At 43.6% G+C, this 25,276-nt stretch overlaps 1 protein-coding gene across 1 annotated transcript in view; it reads left to right on the top strand.

Moving 5' to 3' along the window:
• The window catches only part of LOC106029820 (unconventional myosin-X-like), an 85,730-nt gene that overhangs the window by 47,695 nt on the left and 12,759 nt on the right, over positions 1-25,276 (top strand). The window contains 12 exon segments of the mRNA XM_048072282.2: positions 2,802-2,908; positions 7,192-7,497; positions 11,541-11,580; positions 13,164-13,955; positions 16,037-16,160; positions 16,638-16,881; positions 17,661-17,756; positions 19,385-19,478; positions 20,082-20,137; positions 21,631-21,773; positions 23,529-23,723; positions 24,951-25,108. Of these exon segments, the coding sequence (XP_047928239.2) occupies positions 2,802-2,908; positions 7,192-7,497; positions 11,541-11,580; positions 13,164-13,955; positions 16,037-16,160; positions 16,638-16,881; positions 17,661-17,756; positions 19,385-19,478; positions 20,082-20,137; positions 21,631-21,773; positions 23,529-23,723; positions 24,951-25,108 (2,355 nt within the window).

The raw sequence follows: 25,276 nt of genomic DNA, 5'->3' as shown, positions 1-25,276 counted from the left end.
ATCTTTGTGTTTTTCATTAAGAATAGAGCAGCTGCTGTGCTGGCAATTGTCAAATTAGTGTTTATGAAAAGTATTAATGTATAGAAGGCAGGTTTTATCCGGTGGCATGACAGAGGTGAGGGCTTGCATGCAGACAGGCAGTGTGATGACGGCTTGTACCAAGGTGCCCTCATCTTCACTAGGGATGTGCTGGGATGGAGCACATCAACTCCTTCCACGTCAGCAGCTTCTGTGTCCCTTTCCTCTGTGCACTTGGACCTTCTGCCATATTTGCCTATACCCTCAACACAAATTTCCTAAGGCTGTTTGATGCAGTAATCCTTGCTGTTTGAATGCATTCGTTTTCACATTTCAACCTGCTGTTTTGCAGGGCCTGCTTGAAGGAGGAGGATTTTGTAGACTAATTGGCACCCAGGTCACAGTGACCCACTTCCTGCTTTCCCAGTGTTTTCCCCTAAGAATCATATGATCCCACTTATGTACACATGGGTGCACGCATGGCTACATTTGTGCCTGCTGATCTACACCCAGCCTCAACGTATGTTTGCTGTTGCACTGACAGTGCATGCAGGCATTGAGGTTGTGTGAGGAGCACTGGGGCTGCACTGTGGTGTTAAACTTAGCCAGTGTATAATATGAGCAGATATCATAGAAATAGCCTGTAGGTTTTGTCTAATCATTCCTTCCTCAGATGAAAGTGATCTCATGTTTTCAGAAAGTAACTGTGAATTGTGACATAGAAATAGCGACGTTCACAGTTATTTCCACAAAGCATAAAAATATTTCTGGATTCAAATTCATTTCACTTTTCCTTGCTATCTACAAGGAGGCTAAAAAAACACCTTCAGGATGCCATTAGCTTATAGACAGCTATTGTATTTCAGTTGTATGCTATTTGAGATTAACATCTCAATCTATAAACATATACAGAAAACCCTACATGGTTAGGGTAAGGTCTTGAACTCTGCATACTTCAAAGTTGTTTTCCCCCCCTCCTTACTGGCACAATAAAGTCTATGTTTGCTAGCAAAATACTGCTAGATTGAGTATTTTTGCAATTTGATGAAGATAATGGACTGAGACAATGTTTTGCTAGCTGCCTTCTTGAAATGGGTGACTGCTGCTTGGTTCTGGAATGTAATGAAAAAAGCAATCCCTGCCTCAAAGAAGCCTTTAAAAGATTGTTGAGTTGACAGAGGGAGTGGATGTACAACTTGCAGGGAAGGATGCCAACTTCATGGTTGGCAGTACCTTGATAATGAACTTTCTTTTAAGGCTACCCACAGTTACTTAGTCATTACAAAACAGCTCGTTTCTTTGGGCCATCTTAACAAAAATGGCTCTCCAGGAAAAATGGGAGTGCAGGGAAGTCAGTGGCAATGGGTGCTAATGCGTGGAGAGATTTCAGTACGTGGTGGTCATTGTTGGGGGGAAAAAAGAGCCTAAATAGGTGATGAGGCCAAAAGCAGTGATGGAGAGGAAAGTGCTCAGAGATATAAGAGGAGGTAAGTGGAGAAAGGGAGACTTTATGCAGAACACTGGAGTAAACGTTCAAACCTCTGGACATCTCTGGCCCCTCAGCATAGCCATGCAGAACCAATAAATCCACAAGGAGTTTTCACCCAGTAATGCAGTCCTACAGACTGACGAGTGTCAGCTCGCAGCCCGTGTTTGTGACCGTGCTTTGGTAAGTGGGGCAGCACTCCTCTGGTGGAGCTCGCTCCTCTGCTGGCCTTGGCAGTGGCTTAGCCAGCAGCAGGCAGCCGGTCACACAGGCACGGGCACACGGCAGTAGCTGCTGTGCCTGCAGCCTGTGTGGACAGACCGTAGCCAACTTTAATCTAGGCTAACGCTGCTAACAGCACACCCACCGTGCAGGCTGCAGACCTTCTCAAAAGGCAAAGCATGTATTTCAGCAACTTGTGCTGAATTCCGTGCTAACATAATGCGAGCCGGCTGATTTAAATTAGCTCGGATATGTCAGCACAATTCCTGTAAACATGCCCTTATCTTGCTTGTATCTCAGTCCTTTTGTCTCCGAGATAGCACTGCCATCCCTCACGCAAGCATTTAGCGCAGAGCAGAGGTTTGAAATACAGGCGGTGGAAGATGCTGGAGGATTAAAATACAGGACACTGAAGTGCAACTTCCAATACTTGGAGACTTCTCCCGTGGGGGCTCGGTTCTCTCTAATGCACGCTGCAGCGCTGAGCTGCTTCAGCAGGGAGAATCTCCACTGGCTTTTTGGAGGTCGCTGGAGGGCTTCAGCTTGCACCCAGAGCCGGGGGGTGCGGGGTACATTCAGCTCTGCCCCTCGGCAGGGCTTTTAGCTTCCCTACTGTCTTACACTGTTAGGACTGCTGCTAAGATTGCTCCCTGGAGTCTGGAAAGCTCAGTGTTCCTCCCTTTCCTCGACATGTGGAGGAGTTTCTTTGCAAAGAAGTTAACGGGGGAAGCAGGTATCCATGCCTGCTGTGGGGCGGTACCAGGGCGTGCAGGGAAGGAGTTAATACCAGGCGCAGGCACGGGCTCTCCTCCTCCTCTCTCCCTCCTTCCTCCGCTCCCTCCCTCGCTCTCTTTTAAGTCTTGACCACGGAGGGAGGGCGGGAGGGAGGCGGGGGCCAGGGCTGGGTGCTGGGTGCGGGGCTCCCACCGCTGAACTTTTCCCGCAGCAGCCGGGGTGCAGCAGCGGCTGCGGGCACCCGGAGAGGAGCGCAGCCGGGGATGCAACCTCCAGGCTCTCCCGGGACTGACTTCTTTCCTCTCTTTGTGTTTATTGAAACTCCTCCCCGCGGCGTCAGGTTTTCCTGAAGGAAGCTCTCGAGCAGAAGCTGGAGAAGGATCGGGAAGAGGAGTTGAGGAAAGCTGCTGTAGTCATCCGGGCCCACGTCTTGGGCTACATGGCAAGGTCAGTGCTGGGGGCTGCCCCACCGTCCCTCTGCTTGCCTGCCTGGGTCGCCCCGAGCCCCTCTCCAGTCCCCTCTCATCGCTCCCTTCTCTCTGCCTTCAGCTGCCCTCCCTGCCCGCACCGCTTCTGCGGAGACCCCTGCGCCTTTGCCAGCTCTTCTTGAAGCCTTGCACCCTCCCTCCCCACTGCTGCTGCTTTGGGGACCTCTGCATTTGCTGCTCAGCTCCGATGCCACCTTTCCCTTGCCTTCAGGGCTCTCGTGGCTGGGCCCCACCTATGCTTTGGGTCCCCTCTTTTTCCTTACGCCTGTCAACTCTTGTTTCTGCTCCTGCAAATCGCTTGCCCTCGCTCGCAGCTCTGCCTTTGCTCGAAGTCTTTCCTAGCCCTGCCTGCTCGCCTCGTGATCTCCCTCTCCTTTTAATTAACTCTTCAGAATTGGTTTTTGGCCAGCTTTGCACCAGTAATCTCGTCTCGCCGCTCCCTTTTGCACCTGACTGGGGAGGGCTGGGAGAACCAACTGCAGACAAAGCACCCCTCCTCTGCCCCTCCAGTCGGGGCAACAGCTGACTCCTTAATGGCTGTGGCATGCACACTTAATCCCAGTAAGATGCTCTTTCCTGGCTGGTCTCTGCTCCAGACACCTGTCAGTCAGGGGTGCAAGGAGGTGAAATCATGGCCAGTTCAACTCTCCCAGCAAGCACTCTTATTAGAGTCCCAGTTATACCAGGTAGATCACTTTTTTTTTTTTTTTCCTTTCTTTTTTCACTGGGAAATGCATGCAGGGGTTGTGCCCTGCCTTGCTGATGTGGATTATCAGCAAAACACATGCTTGGTCTCGGGGGCTTCTACTCATTTATTTATTTCCCCTTAGGAAGACAAATGAGCTAGCTCTGTTGTTTGTACATGAGATTGCAAGTTCTTTGTGTCAGGGCCTCTGCTCTATATTACTTTATGTCTAGCATTTGGAGAGAGGGGTAGGGATTAGCACAGAAAAATTGATTTTTCTAGGAAACATCACTGCAAGCAAACTGGATTATTGCTTTGCTGAGTTCCTGGGAAGGTAGCTGCTGCCCTGCAGGGCTGTGACAGAGGCAGAGGTGCAGCAGTGCTCCTCTTGGCTAGAGATCTTGTGGTCCTCCAACCTGCTCAGATCTGGATTCCTTGTCCCACACATTGCTCTTCCACGTCTCCTCTCTAGAACAAGCTGTGCTTGTGCAGCCCGAGTGGAAATCCTCTCAAGCAGCTGGATGCAACTGGGCTTTGCAGGGGAGGATAGCAGGGAGTGAAGAAAGAGCTAGGGAGGGAGACTGGAAAACATCCCTGTGAAGAATTTCCAGTCGCATTGCACCTGTATTGGAGGAGGTCCAGTAAGAGGGAGTTCATCTGGGCCAGTGATGTATGGTCTGTGCAGAGTTGGACACAGGTCAAAAGTTACCAGCATTCCCTGCCTTGGGCTTGGTACCATTTCTTTTAGTTTTGCAAGGACAAGTGTGTTTAAATTTGCTAAATCTCATGCCAAGTGTTTGGCAAAGAAGGGTATATATGCCACAGGAAGTATTTTACTAGTTTTTCCCCCTTTGTAAACTTTTTCTGTGAACCTGGAGGACCAGTCCTGAGGGGCGTAAGGCTTGCTTTGCTCTCATTCCCCGTAGCCATCTCTGAATGGTCACTAAAAAAGTAAGAAGAGAGAAACAAGCCCATTCAAATGACCTCATTTTTCTTTTAGCTCTGAGCTGCAGGTAACAGCCTCACCAGCTAAACACACACAACCATTCCCAGGCTTGCAGGATCTGTGAGGAATAGCTGGTATAAATTTGGCTGTGCCCCTGGATCCTGCAGGACCTTATTGCTCGGGGGAAGAAGACGGTAGGAAATGACTCCATATTTGTTGTGGTCTCTAGCCCTTGGAGGCATAACTGCTAACTGCAGCTCAGCAGAATAATTAACTAAATTCCAAATGCAGCATTGTAGCCACCGTGCTTGCCCTTGTGATACATGGTCAGGATGCCTCCAGCTCTGCAGCACGGGCTGGAGATTGAACTTCTGTGGGCAGTGCAAGAAAGTAAGCGGAGGGCTGAACAAGGGGAATAAAATTCATGGCTTGCGTGCAGCAGCTCCAGCTGAAGGGCGTCTGCGAGCTTTGCTGTGGTCATGAGGAACGAGGGGGCACTTCAGCCTGGCAGATAAGCAGGCTGAGCCGGCCTGTAGCTGGGCAGGGCTTGGCACACGTTGCACTGGAGAGAGTTTCTGGCAGATGCATTTTGTAGAAGTCAGTGTGCCCTTTTTGATGCACTTGTATCTGCCTTGGCAGGGAGGGCCTGTGCAGCTGTTCACACCCCATGTGCAGGGCACAGGGAGGACAGAGGGAGCAGGGGTGAGGGGACTGCAGCCAAGGAGCAATTCTTATAAAAACCTCCCAATTCTTATCACCTCTTCCCTTTCCTCCTCTTTTCTCTGTTTCCTCCCTTTGACTTAATACTTATGGAAAAAAACAGTATGACCTCTGTGTACTATTGCTGTTAGCATCTCTCTCCTGATTTTCTTGACTAGGCTGTTATATCTGATGTGCAGGGAGGTGGCAAGCTGTCAGCATGGGTCCCTGTTGCCATCTAAAGAGGGTACGTTTGCTAGGAAGGGGATTTTGAGGTGTGCCTTTCCCTCAGGGGGCTGCAGAAGGTCTATGGGAAGGATATGTGAGAATACTCTGTTATCTCCAGCATGCTTTCTAGAATTACTAAGACCATGCAGGACTACTGTAGCCTGCTGTCCAGAGCTCCTGCGTAGCGCAGGCCCATAGATTTTCCCTCTGCAGATTCTGCTTTGGAGTAAAGAAAATTTTGATTTAAATAGTACCAATGATCATTTCCTTCCAGCAAGATATTAAGGTATCTGAATATCCTCAATTGTTTAAAAAAATGGAGGCTTATTTCCAGCCTGAATAGACTTCAGTTTCATGTCAACTAAATCACGTTACATCCCCTGCCAGATAAATGGAAACGCCACCCAAAAATGGTTCTCATGTGAGTACTTTGCTGGGATTAAGCCATTCCTTAGCCTTCTGTTTCCTAAAGTAATGGAACAAGTGCCTTAAATCTCACTTACAGCAAGCCAGGATTTCTGGTTTCAGTCCTGCTTTGTCAGAAATCACTGGAGGGTCCAACATAGGTGCTAACACTGAACACAGGAAGAAAGTACAGCACAGTCTCCTTCAACACAGTATTTCTGCTTGCAAGTGTGACAGTCCCAGTCTCATTTTTCTATAGCATTGTGTTGGGAGTCTGCATTCAGCTGATGATCCCTGTGAACCATAAATCTCTCTTCGACTTGCTGCTTCCTAACATAGTCTCACATCAGGTGTGCTTGGCCTTTGGTTCCTTGATACAAGACCTTACATTTGGCTCTTTTGGATTGTTTAATGTTTGCTTGAATCTAGCTTACAAATTGATTCAGATTACTGTGTAATAGTAACTCTTTTGTTATTTGCCTGCTTTGCTATCATGTACAAACTTCTACCAGTGGCTTTTTTTTTTTTCAGGTCCTTGATAAAAGCATTTAGCAACGCAGAGACAAGAAGTGACTTTTCTAGTACTTCACTAGAGTACAAAAATACTGAGTGATGATTCTTTTATTTTGGGTCTTACCTTTTTTTGTTGTTTTGTTTTAAAAGTGCTGCCAAGTTGATTTTTATATCATTACTGTTTAAGGAAAATGCTGTGCAATTTAAGTACGTACTTTATGGGAGCGCGTTACAGTGTTAAATTCAGCAATACGGTGTTTTCCCCTAGACAATACCAGATTAATGTGACCAGATCTTTCTGCCTCATTTTCACATTTTTTTCTGGAGTTTTTCTGGTTTTGGCTACTTAAAAGATGAGGCAAAATGTGACTTTGTTCTCATAGTCAGGCTTTTTATATGTTTTTATATCATAAATCCACACTGAGTGATTGTATTAATTGCACAGTGAATGTGTGTACGTGCAGCGTGAGTAGACTTTTGGCCAGTGGGCATTCTCTTTCTGTGTTGTGAAATATCTGTTCCTCAGAAAGTCTTCACAAAAATAGGTGCCCAGGGACACAAACCAGTAGGCGTGGGACTGAGAACATCAAGGAGAGTACAGTTCATAAGTAGTAGCAGTAGAGGAAGAGAAGTTGTCATTCCTGAGCAATATTGTTCCAGGTTCCTTTTTCTGTGGATGTGATAGGATCGGTCAGCACGCTAGGGCACAAGAAATGCAAAGCATGTGTTGCTTCATGTTACATTAAGTGTCTGGTTCTCTTTCTAGGAAGAAGTACCAAAAGGTGCTAGCCAGTGTTGTTATAATCCAAAAGAACTACCGAGCGTACTTCTGGAAGCAGAGCCTGCTGCGACTGAAGGCGTCTGCAGTCGTCCTGCAGAAGCACTGGCGTGGCCACCAGGCTCGCAGCCTCTACCGGCACCTGCGGCAGCAGGAACTCAGGCGGCAGCAGGAAGCGGAGGAGAGAAGGCAGCGAGAGGAGGAAGAACAGATCAGAAGAGAGGAAGAGGAAAGACAATGGCAAGAAGAGGAGGAGCGTAGGAGGAAGCAGGAGGAGGAAGAGGTGAAGGAAAGGTACAAGATGGTCTCTCACACTCATCGTTCCCTAACACTAAAGCTGCTGAGGTGTAGGAGCAGGTCTGGGGCCTTGGCAGGACAGTAATGTGGGACAATAATTGCCTGTGACAGAGTCAAAGTGCCAGGGGAAGAGTTGAGGTGGGCTGCACATAGCTCAGAATAGGAAAGCAGGTTGGAAAAAGAGCATACCACTTCTGTAGGAAAGCTGATTCTGGTGTATTTTTACCTCTGTTTAGTGATTTTCTGCTTTGAAATGTATTTTAGAAAGGCAGGTCTTCCAAAACCTGGAGGGATTAGCCCTGTGAGAAGGTACCAGAATTCCTGGGTCTTGGTGTGTTCAGTAGGCTGGGTCAGAGTGGAAGATGAGCAGTGCACCTGTGCTGCCATTGCAGCTCTTACACTTGTGAGAACACACCTGCGCCCCCTGTCCTGCTGCTCTGCTCCTCTCTTCAGGGATACAGATGTGTCGGGAGGTCAGGAGGAGAAAGGAAATGCTGACTTGACAAAAAGAGGCAATCTGTGAGCAGTGACAGCACACCCATTGAGAATCTTGCACCTCATACGTTACTTACCGTTCACTCCCTGGTTACCTGCATCCTATCCAAACTGGCTGGCTCCTGATAATCTTTTGTTTTAAGCATAAAACTTCAACTATGGGATAATTATATACATTTTAACAAATAAATCCTGTGTCATTTCAAGCATTTCATAAATAATTATTCTTTTTATGATGGACTGTAGTCACATACTTGTTCTGAGGTTGGATCTTGGCAGACTGAGATTTGTGACAACAATCGGAAAACTCTGTTAGGAGTATGTCAGAAGGAAAAAAGATTGCCTACAGTTTCACAGGAGACAGTAGGGTAACATATGTGCTGGGAAAAGACATGGAGTCAGTGACCCCAGTGATGAATGGTTTGATCAAAGAATCTGTTGAACATCAGTAAAGGCTCCATTTTATCAATTGTCAATTTTCAACAGCAGCCTCATCATCAATGCAAAACTACAAGTTCAGAATGGCATTACCTAGCTTACAGGGATCAAATGCCACAGATGCTCTCTTGGGTCTGAAGTCCTCTTCCTACTACGTAGAGCTGTTCCCTATCTAGTTTTAGATAAAAGGATTTATTTAGTTTATTATTATTTCTCCCCCCTGCCCTCTAGTTCCCTGTCCATGAAAGAAGTGTTTGAGCCAGCATCATTATAAAGAAATGTCAGTGTTTCTAGGAATCAGGAGAGCTGCTCATTTTGCTTTCACTTTCTACTTGGTCTCAGATGACTTGCTGCAGAGTGAGTACCTGAAAACGGTACTAGGGGACCAATTTGTCTAAATCCTGAACTTCCACTGGACCTTGAAAACAAGGTGGAAGTCCATAAAAATTGCAAATTGGCTACTCTACTGAGAACAAGCAAAAATAAAAATAAAAAACACACATGTGGAGACAAAATCAGAAAGACCGGGATGCAAACTAAAAGTTGACATGCAGTTATTGCGCATACAGTGTTAGTAAAAGGGAGACAAGGAGCAATTTGGTCTACTCTTCAACAGGAAGAACAAATTATGACGTTGAGAAAGCTGAAGTATTTGATGCTATTTTTATTTGTCTTCCCAAAAGGCTTAGCTGCTGGACAGTAAACACAATTAGCACAGATGTGCAAGAATTCAGAACGTAGCAGGGAACGAAGCAGTTAGTGAATGCTCATATAAATCAGGTAACAAAGAAGTCATCCAGACTTGATGAAATTAATATTTGTGTACTTTGAGAAGTACTGGCTGAAGCAGTTTGAATCAGTAGCTACTCTGTTTCTTTTGTTTTGTGGATAGCAATGGAGTTTCCATAAAACTGGAAAAGTCTAAACATAATGACCTCTTTTTAAAATGGGGAAGTGAAAGAAACGGAATTTTGGACCAGTCAGCCTAACCTCATTTTCAGGGAGATACTGAAACAAATAATGAAACAAACCATTGTAAGTGCTTGATAAAGGAGGTAAGAACCAACATAGGTTTGTGAAGAACAAACAGCATTAAAGTTATCTGTTTCCTTCTGTGATAGCTTATGACATATCTTGTAGATAGAGAAAAGCCATAGAGGGTAGGTATCTTGACTTCAGTAAAGGCTTTGACGTTGTGACAATACTCTTAAGACACTATAAGAAAGGTGGTTTAGATAAAAGTAGGTGAAACAAGGCTAGAACTTGTTTTTTAACTTCATTGTATTATTGCATTTTAATTAGTAAACAGTAGTGGTTACTTGTTAAAAAGGAGAGCACTCTTGAATGGGATTCTTCCAGGGTCTGTGCTGGATATGGTTCTAGTGCAATGCTTTCATAATGAGTTGGATGAGGAAATCCGAGTATCTTTATTAAATTTACAGATAAAACCATCTGGTGAGGGTCTGCAAATGTATAGCTAAACAGGATTACCATGCAAATAATTTTGGCGAATTAAAGAAGTGGTCTGGAAAACATAGGATAACGTTCAGTACTGGCACATGCAGATCTACAGCTAGGAATAATCAAATGCACAGAGAGAGGAGTAGGAACGACTAGTTCAACAGCAGGAAGAAGGTCTGAAGGTTAATTTGAGTTTTAGTCACTGGTGTCATGCTGTAGTGAGAGGAGAAAGCAAATGCCATAGATAAACAAGATTGTTTCTGTAAGATATGGGGTGATTCTTCTGTTCCTCTTGGCACTGGTAAGGCTTCAGCTGGAATACTGTTCCTTGTTTTGGGTATCACATTTCAGGAGGGCTGTGGATCACTTGCAGATGGATGGAAAGCAGCAAGAAATATCAGAGGTCTAAAATATGGGAGGAACAGTTGAAGGAATTAGTGTGTAGATTGTAGTTGGTGTTTCTGATTTCTTTTAAAATGGCTCTGCTTCTTGCACCCACAAATGATTTAAGGCAGTTTTTCAGCTCATGACTACTCTTAGAGATCTTTCAGTAAAGTTGGAGCCATCTGGATCCCACTTATGTCAGCTTTCATTTATAAATATTTTGCAGATTTATTTGTGTGTGTGAGAGAGAGTGCAAGAGCGAGAGCTTTAAGGACTTTGTGACTTGCAGCTGCAATTTAGAATTTGGCTGGGAAAAGCTGTAGGGCCAAATAAATACTCTTGCCTCCTGTTCTGCATGAGACTGAATTGTAGATTTGCAAGTTACCACTGCCAGTCTGAATTTAGCTACGCAGTGGTTGCTACAGGCAGAGTATTCCACCCAGCCACATCCCATCCCCACTCCATTTGCATGACCTTGGCATTTGTCTGTCTGCTACATTTGTCTGTTCAGTTGCTTGTAGTGTGCTTGCTATGGAGAACCTCGTCCTGGTGAAAGCATCCCCTTGGAGTACAACCTTTTTGATCTGGGCGGAGATGCAGCACCGTGGGATAGTTTTTTCCTCTACTCGTGTTTACTAACAAACTCTGACTCTAACGGCCTTTACTAGTAAGTTAGGTTTTTGCATACCACTGAGAAGTTAGGCAAGCTGGAGCACCCAGGTCTTCAGAATAGAAAGTCTTCAGCTTAGTCATTTAACAAATTACTAAAATCTGATTTTTTTTTCTAGGTTTAATATAGTAAATGCAAAACAAAACACAAATTCATTGCAATAACTCTGCTTTGTTTAAAAACAGTTTCCTGAAATCTGTCAATTATACATGTAAAGCCTCATTTAATATCTGTAGACGTACAGTGCTTCCCACTGTGTTAAGAGGATTAAGTTTACATTTAACATGAATCTAAACGATCTGACTTTCTGTCACTATTTCCAATGCCCTTCTTCCTGTGTTCCAACTAATCCAATTTCCTGATTGATCCAAAAGTTAAGTGCGTAGGGAAAATCTGTTGTATCCACAAAGGTCATGCAAACCACAGAGAAATGTATTTTTACTAAACTGTAAAAGCTTTTAAATCAGTCTTAGACCAGGTAGTTTTTTAACCTTATCCATGGAGGGGTGGTGTGTCCATGTAATTCTAAAAGCCTTACTTAGGAAAACCAGGTCTGTCTCTGACTATCATGTCTTGTTTGTTTGTTTTTCAGAGAAAAGGAACAACTGAATGCTCTACTCCAGGTGTCTCAGGTAAGTTTAGGAGTTATTCCTTCCATATGGCTTCTCTGAGTATATGAAGGGTCCTTCATTGCCCACTCTTCGCCTGAAGCTAATATCTATATTATGGCAACACTACTTATTAAATGGCCTTGTTCACTCAAAACCTGCAGGTGTTTGGCTTTGACAGAGGTGCCTAGAGCTAACAAGGTTGTTTGGTAGGGTTTTTGTTTGTTGTTTGTTTGTTTGTTTGTTTTCTCTTTTCCCAAGGTTCATGTACCAGCTTGCATGGTTCCTATTTGAAAGTTTCAGTGTCGAACATGCAGCATCATTTTTTATCTCTACTGCTTGGGCTTATTGCATGACCTTGTGATGTGCTACACGGTGACACAATCTGTTTTGTTGGATTGTTGCCTATAACAGCCCAAATAAGACTGCAGATGATAGCTACCATGGCTAAAATAACCCCCTGGTAACTGATCTAATTGTTAGTACTTGATATATCAAAGAGCAGACCACCTACCCTGAGGTGTGTGAAAACAGCTGGGTGTCATCTTATTCCTTTGCCCAGACCATTTGTTCCCTAGTTTCAGTCCAGCTCTGTTCAGGAAAGATGACAGATTAGTATATGAAAATTTATTTCTCCACAAGTCAGAGTTGAGTGGAGAACAAGCAATAGAGCAATCCTAAAGAAAATACGAATTGTGACGTGATGGGGCCAATTCATTGTATACATTGTCATATTCCTATTGGGGAGTATATTAAATCCTTTTAGAATGTATTTATTTATTTATTTATTTATTCTGTGTGTGTCTGTTTTCAACATCCTCAGTGGAAGGGAGGATGTCTTCATCTTATAGCTAAACCTCAATGCAAGCTACCAGTGTCTCCCATCTTCCAATTACTGTGTACTTGCTAGAAGTTTCCTCAGTTATTTCAGTGTGGAGAATAGAAGAAGAAAGAGACTGAAGAAAGACTTCAGCACCCAGCTAGCTATTATCCATCCAGTGATGCTTAAGAATGCCAAGAAATTCAGAATAGAGTTTGGGTGGGGTTGGAGAGGGCATAGCCCTGCTTTATTGCAAATATCCTTTCCAGAGCCAAATTTTGGTGGTCAGACACCCAACTCAGGAAGCAACGATACCCCCAAATCTTTTCATGATATATATGGGAAATGTTCCGTTCTTTAGCAGGTTATGCATATACATATTCATACATAGTTGCTTTCTCCTATATATATGTGTGTGTGAGAGGGTGATAGTTCAAAAGGAAAGGAAGCTTCTGTTAAAATTCTAGTGTACAGAGAGCTGTAACATGAGCAGCTGACAGAGGGGCTCTTCTAAAAATTCAGTGATCCCAGTGAGCTACTTTGCACAATTCAGAAACAAGGCAGGCTGCTGGAAGAATTGAGGTACCTGAAGATCAGTTGTTCTACCTTTAGCTTTTACACTGTGGGTGATTGCAGATGCCAGACAGAAAAGGAAAGGATGCTTAGGGTCATATTTTGTAGTTGGGAAGTACAAGGCAAGCACAAAAGATAGGAATAATGGAAGGTCCAAGGAAGAGACACACATAGGTTAAAGAAACTGCTTTAATACTATTACAAATTCTTTAAGGTGGAAACAGTAAAGACTGAGGAAGTAGATATTCCCCTGCAAGAAGAAGAGAGACGTCAGATGGAGGAGATCTTAAGGCTGGAGAAGGAGATTGAGAAGTTACAGCAACAGAAGGAGGATCACATGTCTATCATCTGTGAGAACACCAGGAATGAAATCAATCGGCAGCGGGAAGAAGAGATCCAAAGGCTAGAAAAGGAGGCATCTAGGGTTGCCCAGGAGTTTCTGGAGCTGCTGGATTTTGGCAATCTGGATGAAAGTGTGCAGAACTTAGAGCGCTCGCTTTCTAGTGAGGGAACACTCAACGTTGACTGCAGCCTGGTAGCACCACTGGCTGAGGAAGAGGTGGATGAGGGGTTTCATGCTGATGATGAAGGACGACCAACTTCCAGTTTGGTGGTCGTGACTCAACGTGACATGAAAAACAGTGATAGCTACTTGGAGAAAGATGTGGACACAAGAGTTTCACTTCTCCAAAGGGAAGTGGGAGAGGTGGTCCCTGCTCCAGGACAACCTGTGGAAAGAGCCACTAGCCCCAAGGAGCAGAGTGCCCTACGTGACCCAGCAGAAAGCAGTTACAGCACTGTCTCAGATACACTGAGGAGTAACAGCGGAGAGGTGGGAGAGCTGATTTACAATTCCCCCCAAGATGTGGAGTCTGACTATGACCACGAGGAGTTTGATGGCTGTGGAGACACAGGCAGTGCCTCAGCCGAGCCTCTGAATGGTGAGGAGAGTCTGAGAAACTCCCATGGCACCAGCCTGGACTCCAACCGTGGCAGCCTGGACTCGGTAAGAATCTGCCTCCGTTCATTTTTCTGGACGTTAGTGTGACTTTGTTGATATTCATAACATCCTTGCCTTCTTACTGCATGCCTGCTTGCTCTATGTGTAGTTACTGATATATAACTCTCTCTTACATCAATAAACAGCATGAAAAAAGGTAAGAGTGATAGGCTGAAGGCCAGCAGGCTTGTGACTGTCCAGTGTCACTGGTACACAATCCAGTACATAGATACCTAGGCTATTTTGGATTGTTTCCATCACCAGATATAAGAGTAGCATCATCTAGGAAGACTGAAAGCAGGCAACTAACATCTTGTAGGTATGTATCCTACCTCAGAGAGATTTCACTGAAAGCTTGGGCTACTTCTGTGGACAATCACAAGAGGAAATGGGAAAGTCTGGGGTTTAATTTGTTCCAATCACTAAAACTTCTCTTGTCCTAGTCCTAGTGTTCAAAGTCAAGGGTTTATTTTCAGCTGGTGTATACAAAATAAGCTATTCTAAGGCTAGAAGAAATAACTGTGCTGATCCTGGCGGGTCCTGGTGGACACAAAGACCACTTTGCTTTCCTTTCCTGCAGCAGGGGCGATGGCAGGTAGTAAAACTGGGCTATTAGCCTTGCACTTGAAGCATCCTGGCTCAGATTCCACACAGGGCCCTGAGCTTCGTGAGAGCCCTCAGGCTAGCTGTTTAATAATGCCACAGTAAATCCCCCAGTAGACCAGCATGTCAGATGAGCCCACAAATGATTGAAAGAGTTCAGGTGTGAAGCCAATGATAGCCATAAAAATACCTCAGATAAATGATGTCTCTGTGAGTAGGAGCTCAAACTACAAAATACCTTTTAGAAAATTATTGATTTTTTTTTTAAGGAATTCAATTTATTTCCTTTGCTTTTCTTCTCCAGTGGCAGATTTTGACTCTTGAAAAGTTGTATGTTTTTTCCTGTTTGCATTTCCCTAGTGTCAGCTGCCAGCCATCAGAATTTTTTATGATGTGATCTGCTTGAATAAAGGTATCTTCTCTGTGGGCATATACTCACAGATCACTGTCAAGTAATCTGTCAAGTCATGAATCGCCCTGTCACAGTGCTTATCACAGTCTCAGCCAGTTTCTACTATTCTTAAAATTTAAATGGAAGTGGAAGATTTTATTGGGCTCCTCAGTGAGTAAGACTCACGAAAAATGGAGGTGCTTCTATGTCATGGCACGAGCCACAGGAAGAGATACCTGCAGCTGGCTCGGGATTGCATCAGGAGCTGCCGATCCAGGACTACCTGCTTTTTCAAACTTAATGTCAAGAGAGGGAAAACAAATAAGTGAAAGAGGAGTAAGACAAAAGAGGAGGGCAAAAGGATCACAGAGAGACAGGTCAGAAAGGGAAAAATGAAAAGAAGCAACATGCGTTTGGAGAAGGAAAAGGACTAAGGAACTGTCTTCATATTAAATTAATGAAGCTGATCATAGCAAAGTGTATTTAAGGCAAAGATAGCATAATTTGGGATTTCATGTTTGATGTACGTATGGCTAAGTGCAATTATTTAGTTGGAGAACAAGGATGAGTAAACATTGTATTGTTATTTCAGCAATTTAGATCTTTGTTTTTAGGGTTCAGTTATTCTGGAATGTGCTTTTTTTCCAGTAAACCCAAAGCAAGGCATTTCCTTGCGAGTGTTAGGTCAGTGTTCCATCTTGTCCAGCATGCTGGCATGTCTGCCAGAAAAATCCTCCAGAAAGAAAAATTTTCTCTTAACCCCATTAAATTAGATTTTGGGCTGTATGCTCTGCCCTGAAATAGGAAGGTTTGCTTCTGCAGGTAACTGGAGTTTTCTAGCCATGTCCACTGCTGAATGTCACTCTCCTTTCTGGTATGAAAATTCCATGCTCTCTGGAGACTCTTGCTTTAGGCATTAATGAGTAATCTGTCAAGCCTTTAATTTTACTCTACTGCTTTTTTTTTCTTTTTTTTTATAAAGGGAGTATGTGTAGTTTTTCACCTTCTGCTCATGTGACTTCTGCAGTCTTGTTACTTTGCTCCAGTTGTCCTGTGGGACCCAAGTAGCCAGGATTTCTTCTTTTCCTTTTAGTTTCTGGACAGCGAAGAGGAAGTGGATGTTTACATAGATACAGATGAAGAGTTTTGTAACGGACGAGTCACCATCTTCAATGGCTCAGGACCACCCTATTTTCACAGCTATCTCTACATGAAGGGTAAGCAGCTTTAGCCAAAACTGTTGTAGGATGGGATCCAGAAAACCTGCTTTCCTCTTCTGTTTCTTCAGAGTCTCTATTTTCCTCTGCTCTTACTTCTCTGTTCACTCTTTTTTCCCCCTCTTATTTCCAGCAAATAAAACAAAGAGCGAGGAGGTGGATGTCAGGGAATTAGACTGAATATCTTTGGCTCTGAGATATGCCCACTTGGTACGGGCTTGCATGACTCATTTTGAACTACAAGACTGAAGACAGTACAAAAATATTTGAGTAATGCATATATTTCTATATTCTGTGTTTGTTTCACTGGTTCTATTTTTCCTCTTTCCAAACTTCAGTACAGTGTTGTTTCTCTCCCTCAGCTCCCTCGTTGCACATAGGAACTGCAGGGGCAACTGAGTGCCCAAGAAGCAGGATCAGAATGGAGAAATGGTCATGGCTGCATGTCTGATGAGATCTTGCTCCCTTGCTTTGCAGGAGGCCTCATGAACCCATGGAGGCGGCGCTGGTGTGTCCTGAAGAACGAGGCCTTCATGTGGTTCCGCACCAAGCAGGAGGCACTGAAGTCAGGCTGGCTCTACAAAAAAGGCGGAGGCATGTCGACGCTTTCACGCCGCAACTGGAAACGCCGTTGGTTTGTGCTTCGAGAATCCAAGCTGATGTACTTTGAGAATGATAGCGAGGAAAAGCTGAAGGGGACAATTGATATCAGAAGGGCAAAGTGAGTGAGGAATTAATCATTTTGATCCCTAGTATTTGCTCTAAATTGATAATGAAGTGTCCGGTGCAGCCAGTTTATCCCTCTACAGGTCTCCTGTAGGGCTAAAGAATCAGAAACATAAGGGAAGGAAAAGATGATTAGAGCTTCTAGTTTTACTCTGGAGGGAGTCTGGAATTATTTGGTAGTCCTTCTTCCAGTCTTGCATTTCATAGTCTGGCAGAAGCTCTTTCAAAGCCATGGATGGAGCCAGACCAGGAGGAGCTAATTAAGTACATACCCCATGCATCCTTCCCTACCCTGGTTCCATCTGTTTCTTGGACTCCCCAGGCATTTCACTGTGATGGTATGAAGCACGCAGCAGGATTTGAATTTGGCAGCAAGTGCTGTGCCTTTTCCTGAGCCTTGAATGTTCTTTTTGCCACCGTAGCCAATTCCTCAGCTCCTGCTGAAGGAAAGGAGAGACTAGTCACCTCTTGGCATTCTGTGGCCCTGTAAAGTGCCAAAAAAAAGTGGCACACCCCACTTTGTAAACAGCCCTCTATATCAACCTCCCAGTTCTCTCTTCTATCCCGTCTGCTGGTGGCTTGAAGAAAATCCATTTAATTCCTTAAGTTCTGGTTTTATAGTAGGTTAACTGTACAGATCTATATGAGGGGACCCTAAAAGTTGTAATGTGTGTTAAAGGAATTTTGTATCTCTGTCAAAGTTGCAATCTATCTGACACAATTTATTCCTGTAAAAGGTTTTCGGCATCTGTCTTGTAATTTGCTGTATTCCAGGGAGATCGTGGACATTCATGAGAAGGAGAATGCCTTGGACATTGTGACAGAAGACAGAGTTTATCACATTGTGGCAGAGTCACCAGAAGATGCCAGGTATAAGAGCGAGTTTTGCTAAGTTTGTTCATTCAGTCTAGATCTGACCCAGCTGCTCATGGGGGAGCCTGGGGAACACAACCACTTCCCTTTTGCTGGAGAAAAGTGGGGATTCATTCCTGAGTGTCACCTACCGTAAGGTACACTTCTGCTTCGGGGACTCCTTGTTGCAGGTACTGAGATGGTAGCTCAGCCTCACAGTCACAGGACTGCCACCTTCTGCACGTGGCTGTGAGCATGCTGAATTCAAGGGTTACTTCAGGAGACACACAAAACCTTAACATAAACTGGAACTTCTAATAGCTGATTTATTTATTAAATGGAATCTTGAATCAAACAAAAAGTCTATTCATGTTGCCTGTAAATGATTGCAAGAGCAGCTGGGTTTTATCCAGGAGACAGAGAAAAGGCTGCGGCTTATCAGAGTCTGTAATGTCATCCGATAAAATCTTCCCAGTGCAAAGCAAACAAATGACTCATGTCCTTCCTTCTTGGCGTCCTGGCCAGGCAGTGGGAATCAGTTGTTTAAGGGCAGGTTGGACAACCTGTTTGGGCTATAGAAAGCCAAGTTAAGAGGTTACTAACCCTGTCTGCTTATGTCTTCCGCACCATTCTCCCACTCTTACCAAAGCTCTTGCTAGTGTAACTGTTTCCCTTATCTAGTTTAATCTGATTCAGTGAAGTTATTTTGGGTCTGTTATTTCATTTGTTGTAGGGGGAGGAAGGGATAAAGTGTTTGGACACAAATAAATTAACAGAAGTAGACTACAGAGCAACCACATAAATGAGAAACAGACAAATTCAAGGGGTAGTAGCCAAAGAGAGAGTATCTTCTTAACTCAGAACCTCCACAATTGGAATAGTCATGCCCTAAGATACCATTACAGAATTGCTAGGACAAGCGTAACCCGAATGTGGGCTCTGTCTGTGCCACAGCAGTCTCTGTTCTGGGGGAGAAGAAAGCACCAACGCTTGCACTAGCAAAGGACAGATGTTGTACAGTCTCCAGTTTGAGAACCCTCCACAAAGTCTAGATGTTTGCTGATCTCACTGGAAGCTGCAGATAAGAATCTGCTTGTTCTGCAACAGAGATTCAGCCTCCAGATATGCCTGTAATGAGAAGCCCTTTCACAGACAAATAACTTCACTCCAAATGAACTTATAAAAACCCCATGATTAATAGAGAGCCATATGACTCTCAAGTTTATGAGTGGATCAGACAGAGCCTAGTCAGGAAGGCTCCCAGGAGTCTCTAGGACTAAGAGTCCCCAAAGATTCCAACTGACCCCGTCTTTACAAACTGCTATATGCTCTTATTCTGCTGACACGTGCTCCCCAGTGAGTCCACCGCCTGCCTGCAGTTTCTTGAATAGCAAGTAGAAAACTGGATTTTGTGGGAGCAGCTGTCAGTGGGTTGGAGAACGTGCACAGAATTTTCATGGATAAATAGGGAGGAAGGAAGATATTAGGGTATGGCATGATCAGCCCAAGAGATGTTTTGCAGCATAGTCTGCAGGAAATTGTGAATGAAGAAATTTTCCCACTGGCAGCTTTCCAGGTTCCTTGATGATATTCCAGAGCTAGTTTCAGTACCCAAATCTTAACTTTGAGTCTGTTTTGATTGCCAGCGGTTGGTTTAATGTCCTGAGCCGAGTACACAGCGCTACGGCACAGCAGCTGAGGGAAATGCAAGATGAACAGGCCAATCCAAAGAATGCTGTGGTGAGTTACTGTGCAACCAGTCCGTGGGCATGTTCAGAGCCATCTGTGTTTAACTATTTTGTGCATGTTTTTCAAGGACATGCAGTGCTGTAGTTCATGAGCAGTAGAAGAAAGTTACACATTTTTTTAAAAAGAAACAGCGAAGCTGATAGAAAAGAGGGTAAGAAGTGAAGATCGTGGCGGCTGTGGTGGGTGTCAACATGATCAACATTGGCTATGTTCTTTGCTTTGCCTCTTGCAGATAAAATGTTTTTGGATGGGATTATGGGACTAGTCTGTGTCAGTTTTCCAGACAGAAGATAAACAGTAGAGAAGAACAGTGTATTTATGTATTTCAGGAGTATTGAAATGTGGAGGCAGACCTTAATAATGCTCTCTGAAAATGTGTAGCTCTCTTTCTTGCAGTTCTCTGGAGTCCTTGCACACCTTTTCATGTTGTTTAGGGAGCAAAGGCGACTCACTCATGCCTTTCTCATATGCTCATTGCTACTTAAGCTATTGGAATTCAGAAGAATGCTTTCAGGTTCAATACTATTCACTAAGGAGAATGTCCGTAATTTAAGATGCAAGCAATTCCTGTTACCTGTCTCTTTCACTGTACAGGGAACCCTGGATGTTGGGCTTATTGACTCTGTCTGTGCCTCTGACAACCCTGACAGGTATGTATAGCAATATGGCCATCTCTTAGATTGGAAACTCCCTGACTTATTTTTGTGGGTAGGCCCAGGTTTTGTTTGAAGTTTACATTTGTTTAAACTCCTAAGAATTTATCTCACAAAGAAACTCAGCTAAAAGTCCTTAGTTTCTTCCAAGCTATGCTACTTTCCAGGCACAAAGTTCACAAGTGTATTGTCTTTGAGTGAAAGTTTCAGTACACGTTTCCATCTGAAGAGTGAGAACAGTGTAATCTAAATGTCAAGAAATTATAGTCTTATCTACTATTAACACTAAATAAAAATGTCCAACAAAAGCAGTACTTCCAGTTTTTCAACAGAGCAATTTCAAGCTAATCTTGTAAATTTAAGGAAAAAAATAAAACAACACATTAAAAACAAACAAACAAACACAGAACAACACACACAAAAAAACAACAACACAACACAAAACAACATGGAATGAATTTAAAAATCTGTACTCCACTTGAAATCTTTGTGATGCAGCAAAGCACAGGCTTTTAGTTCACAGATAAGTTAGCTTCAGAGAAGAGATTATGGAGCATTTCATATCATTTTACATTAACATTTAATTATTTCCTACAGTGTTAACAGGTTCAGCCAGGGCCAAGCTTCTCACTGCAGTACTGAAGTAAAATGTTAGCTATTAAGCTATTTACTTCTGTGCTCTGTTGTTGTTGTTGTTGCTTTTTTTTTCTCTCCCAGATTGCAGGGACTTTGTGGTTACTAGTTTAGAAAATGCATATCTTGGTAGCAAACTAAGATTTCTTTGAAGCAAAAGTGTTTTGCCCAGCCCGGACTCCTCAGAGTTAATCTGTGTGCCAGTAAAAATTTAAAAATAAAAGGGCACAAATAGTAAGATGAACAGGCAGAATTCCTTCATGAATCTGCTGAGGTACACTCTTCTGGAGTGTCAGTGTTTGAATTATGTTAAGTTCTAAGGAGAATGCTTATTTTTCAACCATGTTTTTATGCAGCTTATTTTTATTTTCCATAGCTTTTTTGTCAGGATCAGCTCATCCTTCCTAAAACCAATCGCAGACCCATTTTAGCTGTTGCTGCTGGGAACTACATTTGCTACTGCATTACTGGTTTTAGTAAGTATGAGCAGAACAGCTGTACTAGCCTAGCCCAGTGGTACTAGCACTAGCTCAACCCAATCAGAGGATAGAGCAAAGTCCTGTGCTTACGAACCCAGGACATTTTACAACTGGGCATTAACTAATGAATGTTTTGTAGTCTTTGAAAATAGCTTTTGGAAAGTGTTTAATTCTATCTGTCTGGACTCTGCATTCATCAGTTTGCAGAACAACTGCACAGGGGATGCTCTTAAGAGTTTCTTCACTTCTCTGTAGTTTGTATTCCAAGAATCTTTCTGCAGTGCCTATGGAAAGGTAAAGGACATGGCTTTGGGTGTGCTGTGATTTCAGATATTTGTATGACTTCGTCTGATTTCTAATGCTTTTATTTTCTGGCAGACCAAACTCTTTTGTGATCATCACAGCAAATCGAGTGATTCACTGCAACAGCGACACCCCTGAGGAGATGCATCATTGGATCTCCCTTCTGCAGAAACCAAAAGGCGAATCTAAGGTTGATGGCCAGGAATTCCTTGTGAGAGGTAAAGGGAAATGCACACAGTTATGACATGTGAAACTCATCTTCTGTTTGTGATTTGAGTGGGAGGTTTGACTGTAGCTAATCCAAGCTAGTGTTTAGCTGCTCCCAAAACACAACCGTTGCCTGCCCCCTCCATTTTCCTGCCTGCTGTTGGCTGCCTCCTGTGCTCTGCTGGCACTGACTCTTGTCTGACTCCACATCAGGTGGGTTCAGAAAGCTAACACTGGAAAAATAAGTATTTCTTTATATGTTTATTTTTCTGGTGTTAGTTCCATAGCCTGTTTCAACATGTTGTCGAGCAAATGCCAGCAGGGAATAGGAGGGAGCATGGCTGCTGCTTGAGAGCAGCTGGCTTAGACCGACTATGACATGACACTGCAGCTTTTGTTTTCAGAAAGCTCTGTTCCTTCTGACACCTGTCATGCTGAGAGGGAGGGAGAGAGATCTTTGTAGGATTGCTGCTGTCCTCAGCTGAACAAACTAACCTGATTCTGATAGACATAGTGAAGTGAGAATAATTCTCTAAGGTTGAGCAAAAGATTTATATTCTGTCTCTAGTTGGAGCTCAGCTGGACATAGAGATGCATGAGTAATGTTCGTGCATATAATACAAAATATTCTCCCTTTTTTCTCAAATATTTTTAAATTTCCTCAGTAGTTTTAGCTCGTTACATGTTCTTTAATATACAAAGACACTCGGGTCTCAATCTGTGGAAAGCAAGCATTTGAGCAAATTGCCCTACATCTTCCAGAAAGTATCTATGACGGAATAAAGGTCTGAGAGTGGTCATGGCAAAGCAGGAGTAGAGGAAGAAGAGAGTCACCAAAAAGAGGCAAAGCCTTCTATAATCCAGGTCTTAAACATTTCAAGGAGATTGTCTGATAACCTGTGTTAACATTATCAGCTGGAGTCCCTTAAATTCAAAATACTTAATTGCAAGGCAACAGCTCCTTTTATTTCATTTTGTTCATTAAAGAAAAAAGTCTAAATATTCTTTTGCAAAGTCAGTGTATGTGTTGCACTTCACAGTAAAACATATGGCTATTTGAGAGGCTATTTGAGAACCGCAAAGTCTGTCTCTTTATTTTTTCTTTATATGCAACCTCTGGGATCAGTCCCACATTCTTTGAACTTTTTGCCTTGTGGGTGGGCATTGCTTTTTACAGCTCTGAATAGAAAACTATCTTTTCAACAGGTTTAGTAACACCGAATGTAATTTTTTCTTTTATAGCACTGAATTTTTTTTTCTGCTTTTTTTTTCTTTTTTTTTTCCTCTGTGAGGAATCTAAAATGAGAGAGAGAATATTTTCCTGATCATAGGAAGAAGAGATGCATGTAATGCTTACAGATCATTCTACTAGAAGAAATGTACCACCAAACCTCTTCCACCCAGGTTTGGATAAGCATTTGGCATCTCTTTGGAAGAAATGAATTGTAAATGATTTATTCAGATGGCTGTGACTTGTGAGAGAAGCATCCTGGACAGAGAATGCCCTAATGGTGATGTCAAACTAAACCACAGCTCAATGAGAAAACCATACATGGGGCTGAAAATTAGAACAGTTCCATGAAAAAAATGTCTAATTTCTTAGAGTGACTGTGCGGGATACTGCTCCAGCCGGTAAAGCAGAACTGGCAGGTCCCAGTATGAAGTTTTTGCAGAGAGTTTGAGTTCTGCTCCCAGAGGTAGAGAGCCACCAGGAAGCAACGAGGTTGCTGTTGTGGTGAACTGACGTGCCTGTGTTCCTCTGCTAGGCTGGCTCCATAAAGAGGTTCAGAGCAGCAACAAGATGTCCTCTCTGAAGATGAAGAAACGCTGGTTTGTGCTGACAAACACTGCACTTGATTACTACAAGTCATCCGAGCGCACAGCTGCCAAGCTTGGCACACTTGTGCTCAACAGCCTCTGCTCCGTGGTGCAGCCCGATGAGAGGGTCTTTAAAGACACAGGTAAGAAGAGGAGCAAACAGTAATCAGCAGGTGTTGCATGGGTGGAGTTGCCTGAAGAGGGGAGGGTGCAGGAATGTAATGGTGTGTCTTGCTGAGATACAGTCTTGGTGATTATGGTTGCAAACTTCTTCCCCACACAAACCATATGAGCCTTGCAAAGGACGAGAGAACAGCGTGCAAGTGATGGTAGTTCCCTCACACCTGATGGAGGTGTACAGTGCCTATATTTTTTCACTGAGTAGTGTCACTATTTATCTAAATGTTTTCCAAATAGGTCCGAGTTCTTAATGCTCACATGTAAATACCATCAGCACTAAGTAACTGCCGTGATATAGCATGAGCTGTGTTCGTCTCTCGGATCAATGTTATTCCCTTAAATAACAGTAATGTCATATACCTCAGTCTTTTTTGTAGCACTCAGCCTGCTAGAACCAAAAGATGACAGGGGCCTATGTTTGCTTTCTGTGCAGTGTGACGCTGTCCTGGTAGGGCAGGGTCTGCCACCATTCTCCACTGCTTGCACCTTGAGTTTGGGATGGAAATGAGCTTGTGAGGCAAGGGGTAAACCCCCCTGACAAAGAAGGTGAAGCTTAGGACAAAACTTGAAATACTGGATTTTTGAGTACTGGAGTTACCTGGGATATTTTTTAAAAGGTCTGGAAGCAAAATGCTAGCAGTGGGATACTGCAGTGTGTTTAGTAAAGTGACATGAGGAAGTTTCTTCTGCTCACTTGCAATAAATCTTCCACATTTGTGATCTCAACAGACACCTAGGGCTGCCTGTAGTGGAGTGAACTGTCATCATCCTGACCTTTTCTCTCAGTTTGTCAACTGCATGATTTTTAAAATTTACGAGAATTGATTTGGCAATGGGACTGGGTGCTTGTGTGTAGGCTGGTCATTTTCTGAGCCATTAATAGCACAGTGTAGCCGAAACCCTGACTGTGGAAGTGAGTTGCCTGGTTGGCCGGAAAGTATTTATGTTACAGTGTGAGCTACTTGTGTCCTGGAAAGCTGTATTTGTGCCAAAACCTGGATTGGGACTTTCCTACTGTGAAGTCCATTTTGGGAACGGGGAATGTTACTGTTTACCCAGTCCATTTTAACCACACACACCACATGTAACTAACAAAGCAGCAAGGGTTTTCCTCAGACAGGTGTTACAGACAAAAAGAGAAGGTAAAATGGAAGCAACTTTAACCTTCTAGATTCTTTGTGTCTCTACAGGCTACTGGAACATAATTGTCCATGGGCGAAAGCACTCCTACAGACTGTACACAAAGCTGCTGAATGAAGCCATGCGCTGGGCCTCTGCCATCCAAGGTGTCATTGACAGCAAAGTTCCCATAGAAACACCTACACAGCAACTCATCCGTGACATCAGGGTAGGTAGCATCATGCTGATTCCCTTGTGGCAACAAACGAGGTTGCTCTCATGAGGTAACCAAAAAGTGAAAGAAACCTAAATGATTGTATAACTAAATAATCGAATCTTATGTGAATTTTATTTTGAATCAGCTTGCTAACTGATCTGCTTGAGTCTAGGCTATAAC

This window comes from Anser cygnoides, chromosome 6 (genome assembly GCF_040182565.1).
Source record: "Anser cygnoides isolate HZ-2024a breed goose chromosome 6, Taihu_goose_T2T_genome, whole genome shotgun sequence".
NCBI lineage: Eukaryota > Metazoa > Chordata > Aves > Anseriformes > Anatidae > Anser > Anser cygnoides.
This window is presented reverse-complemented; position numbering and strand designations above follow the sequence as displayed.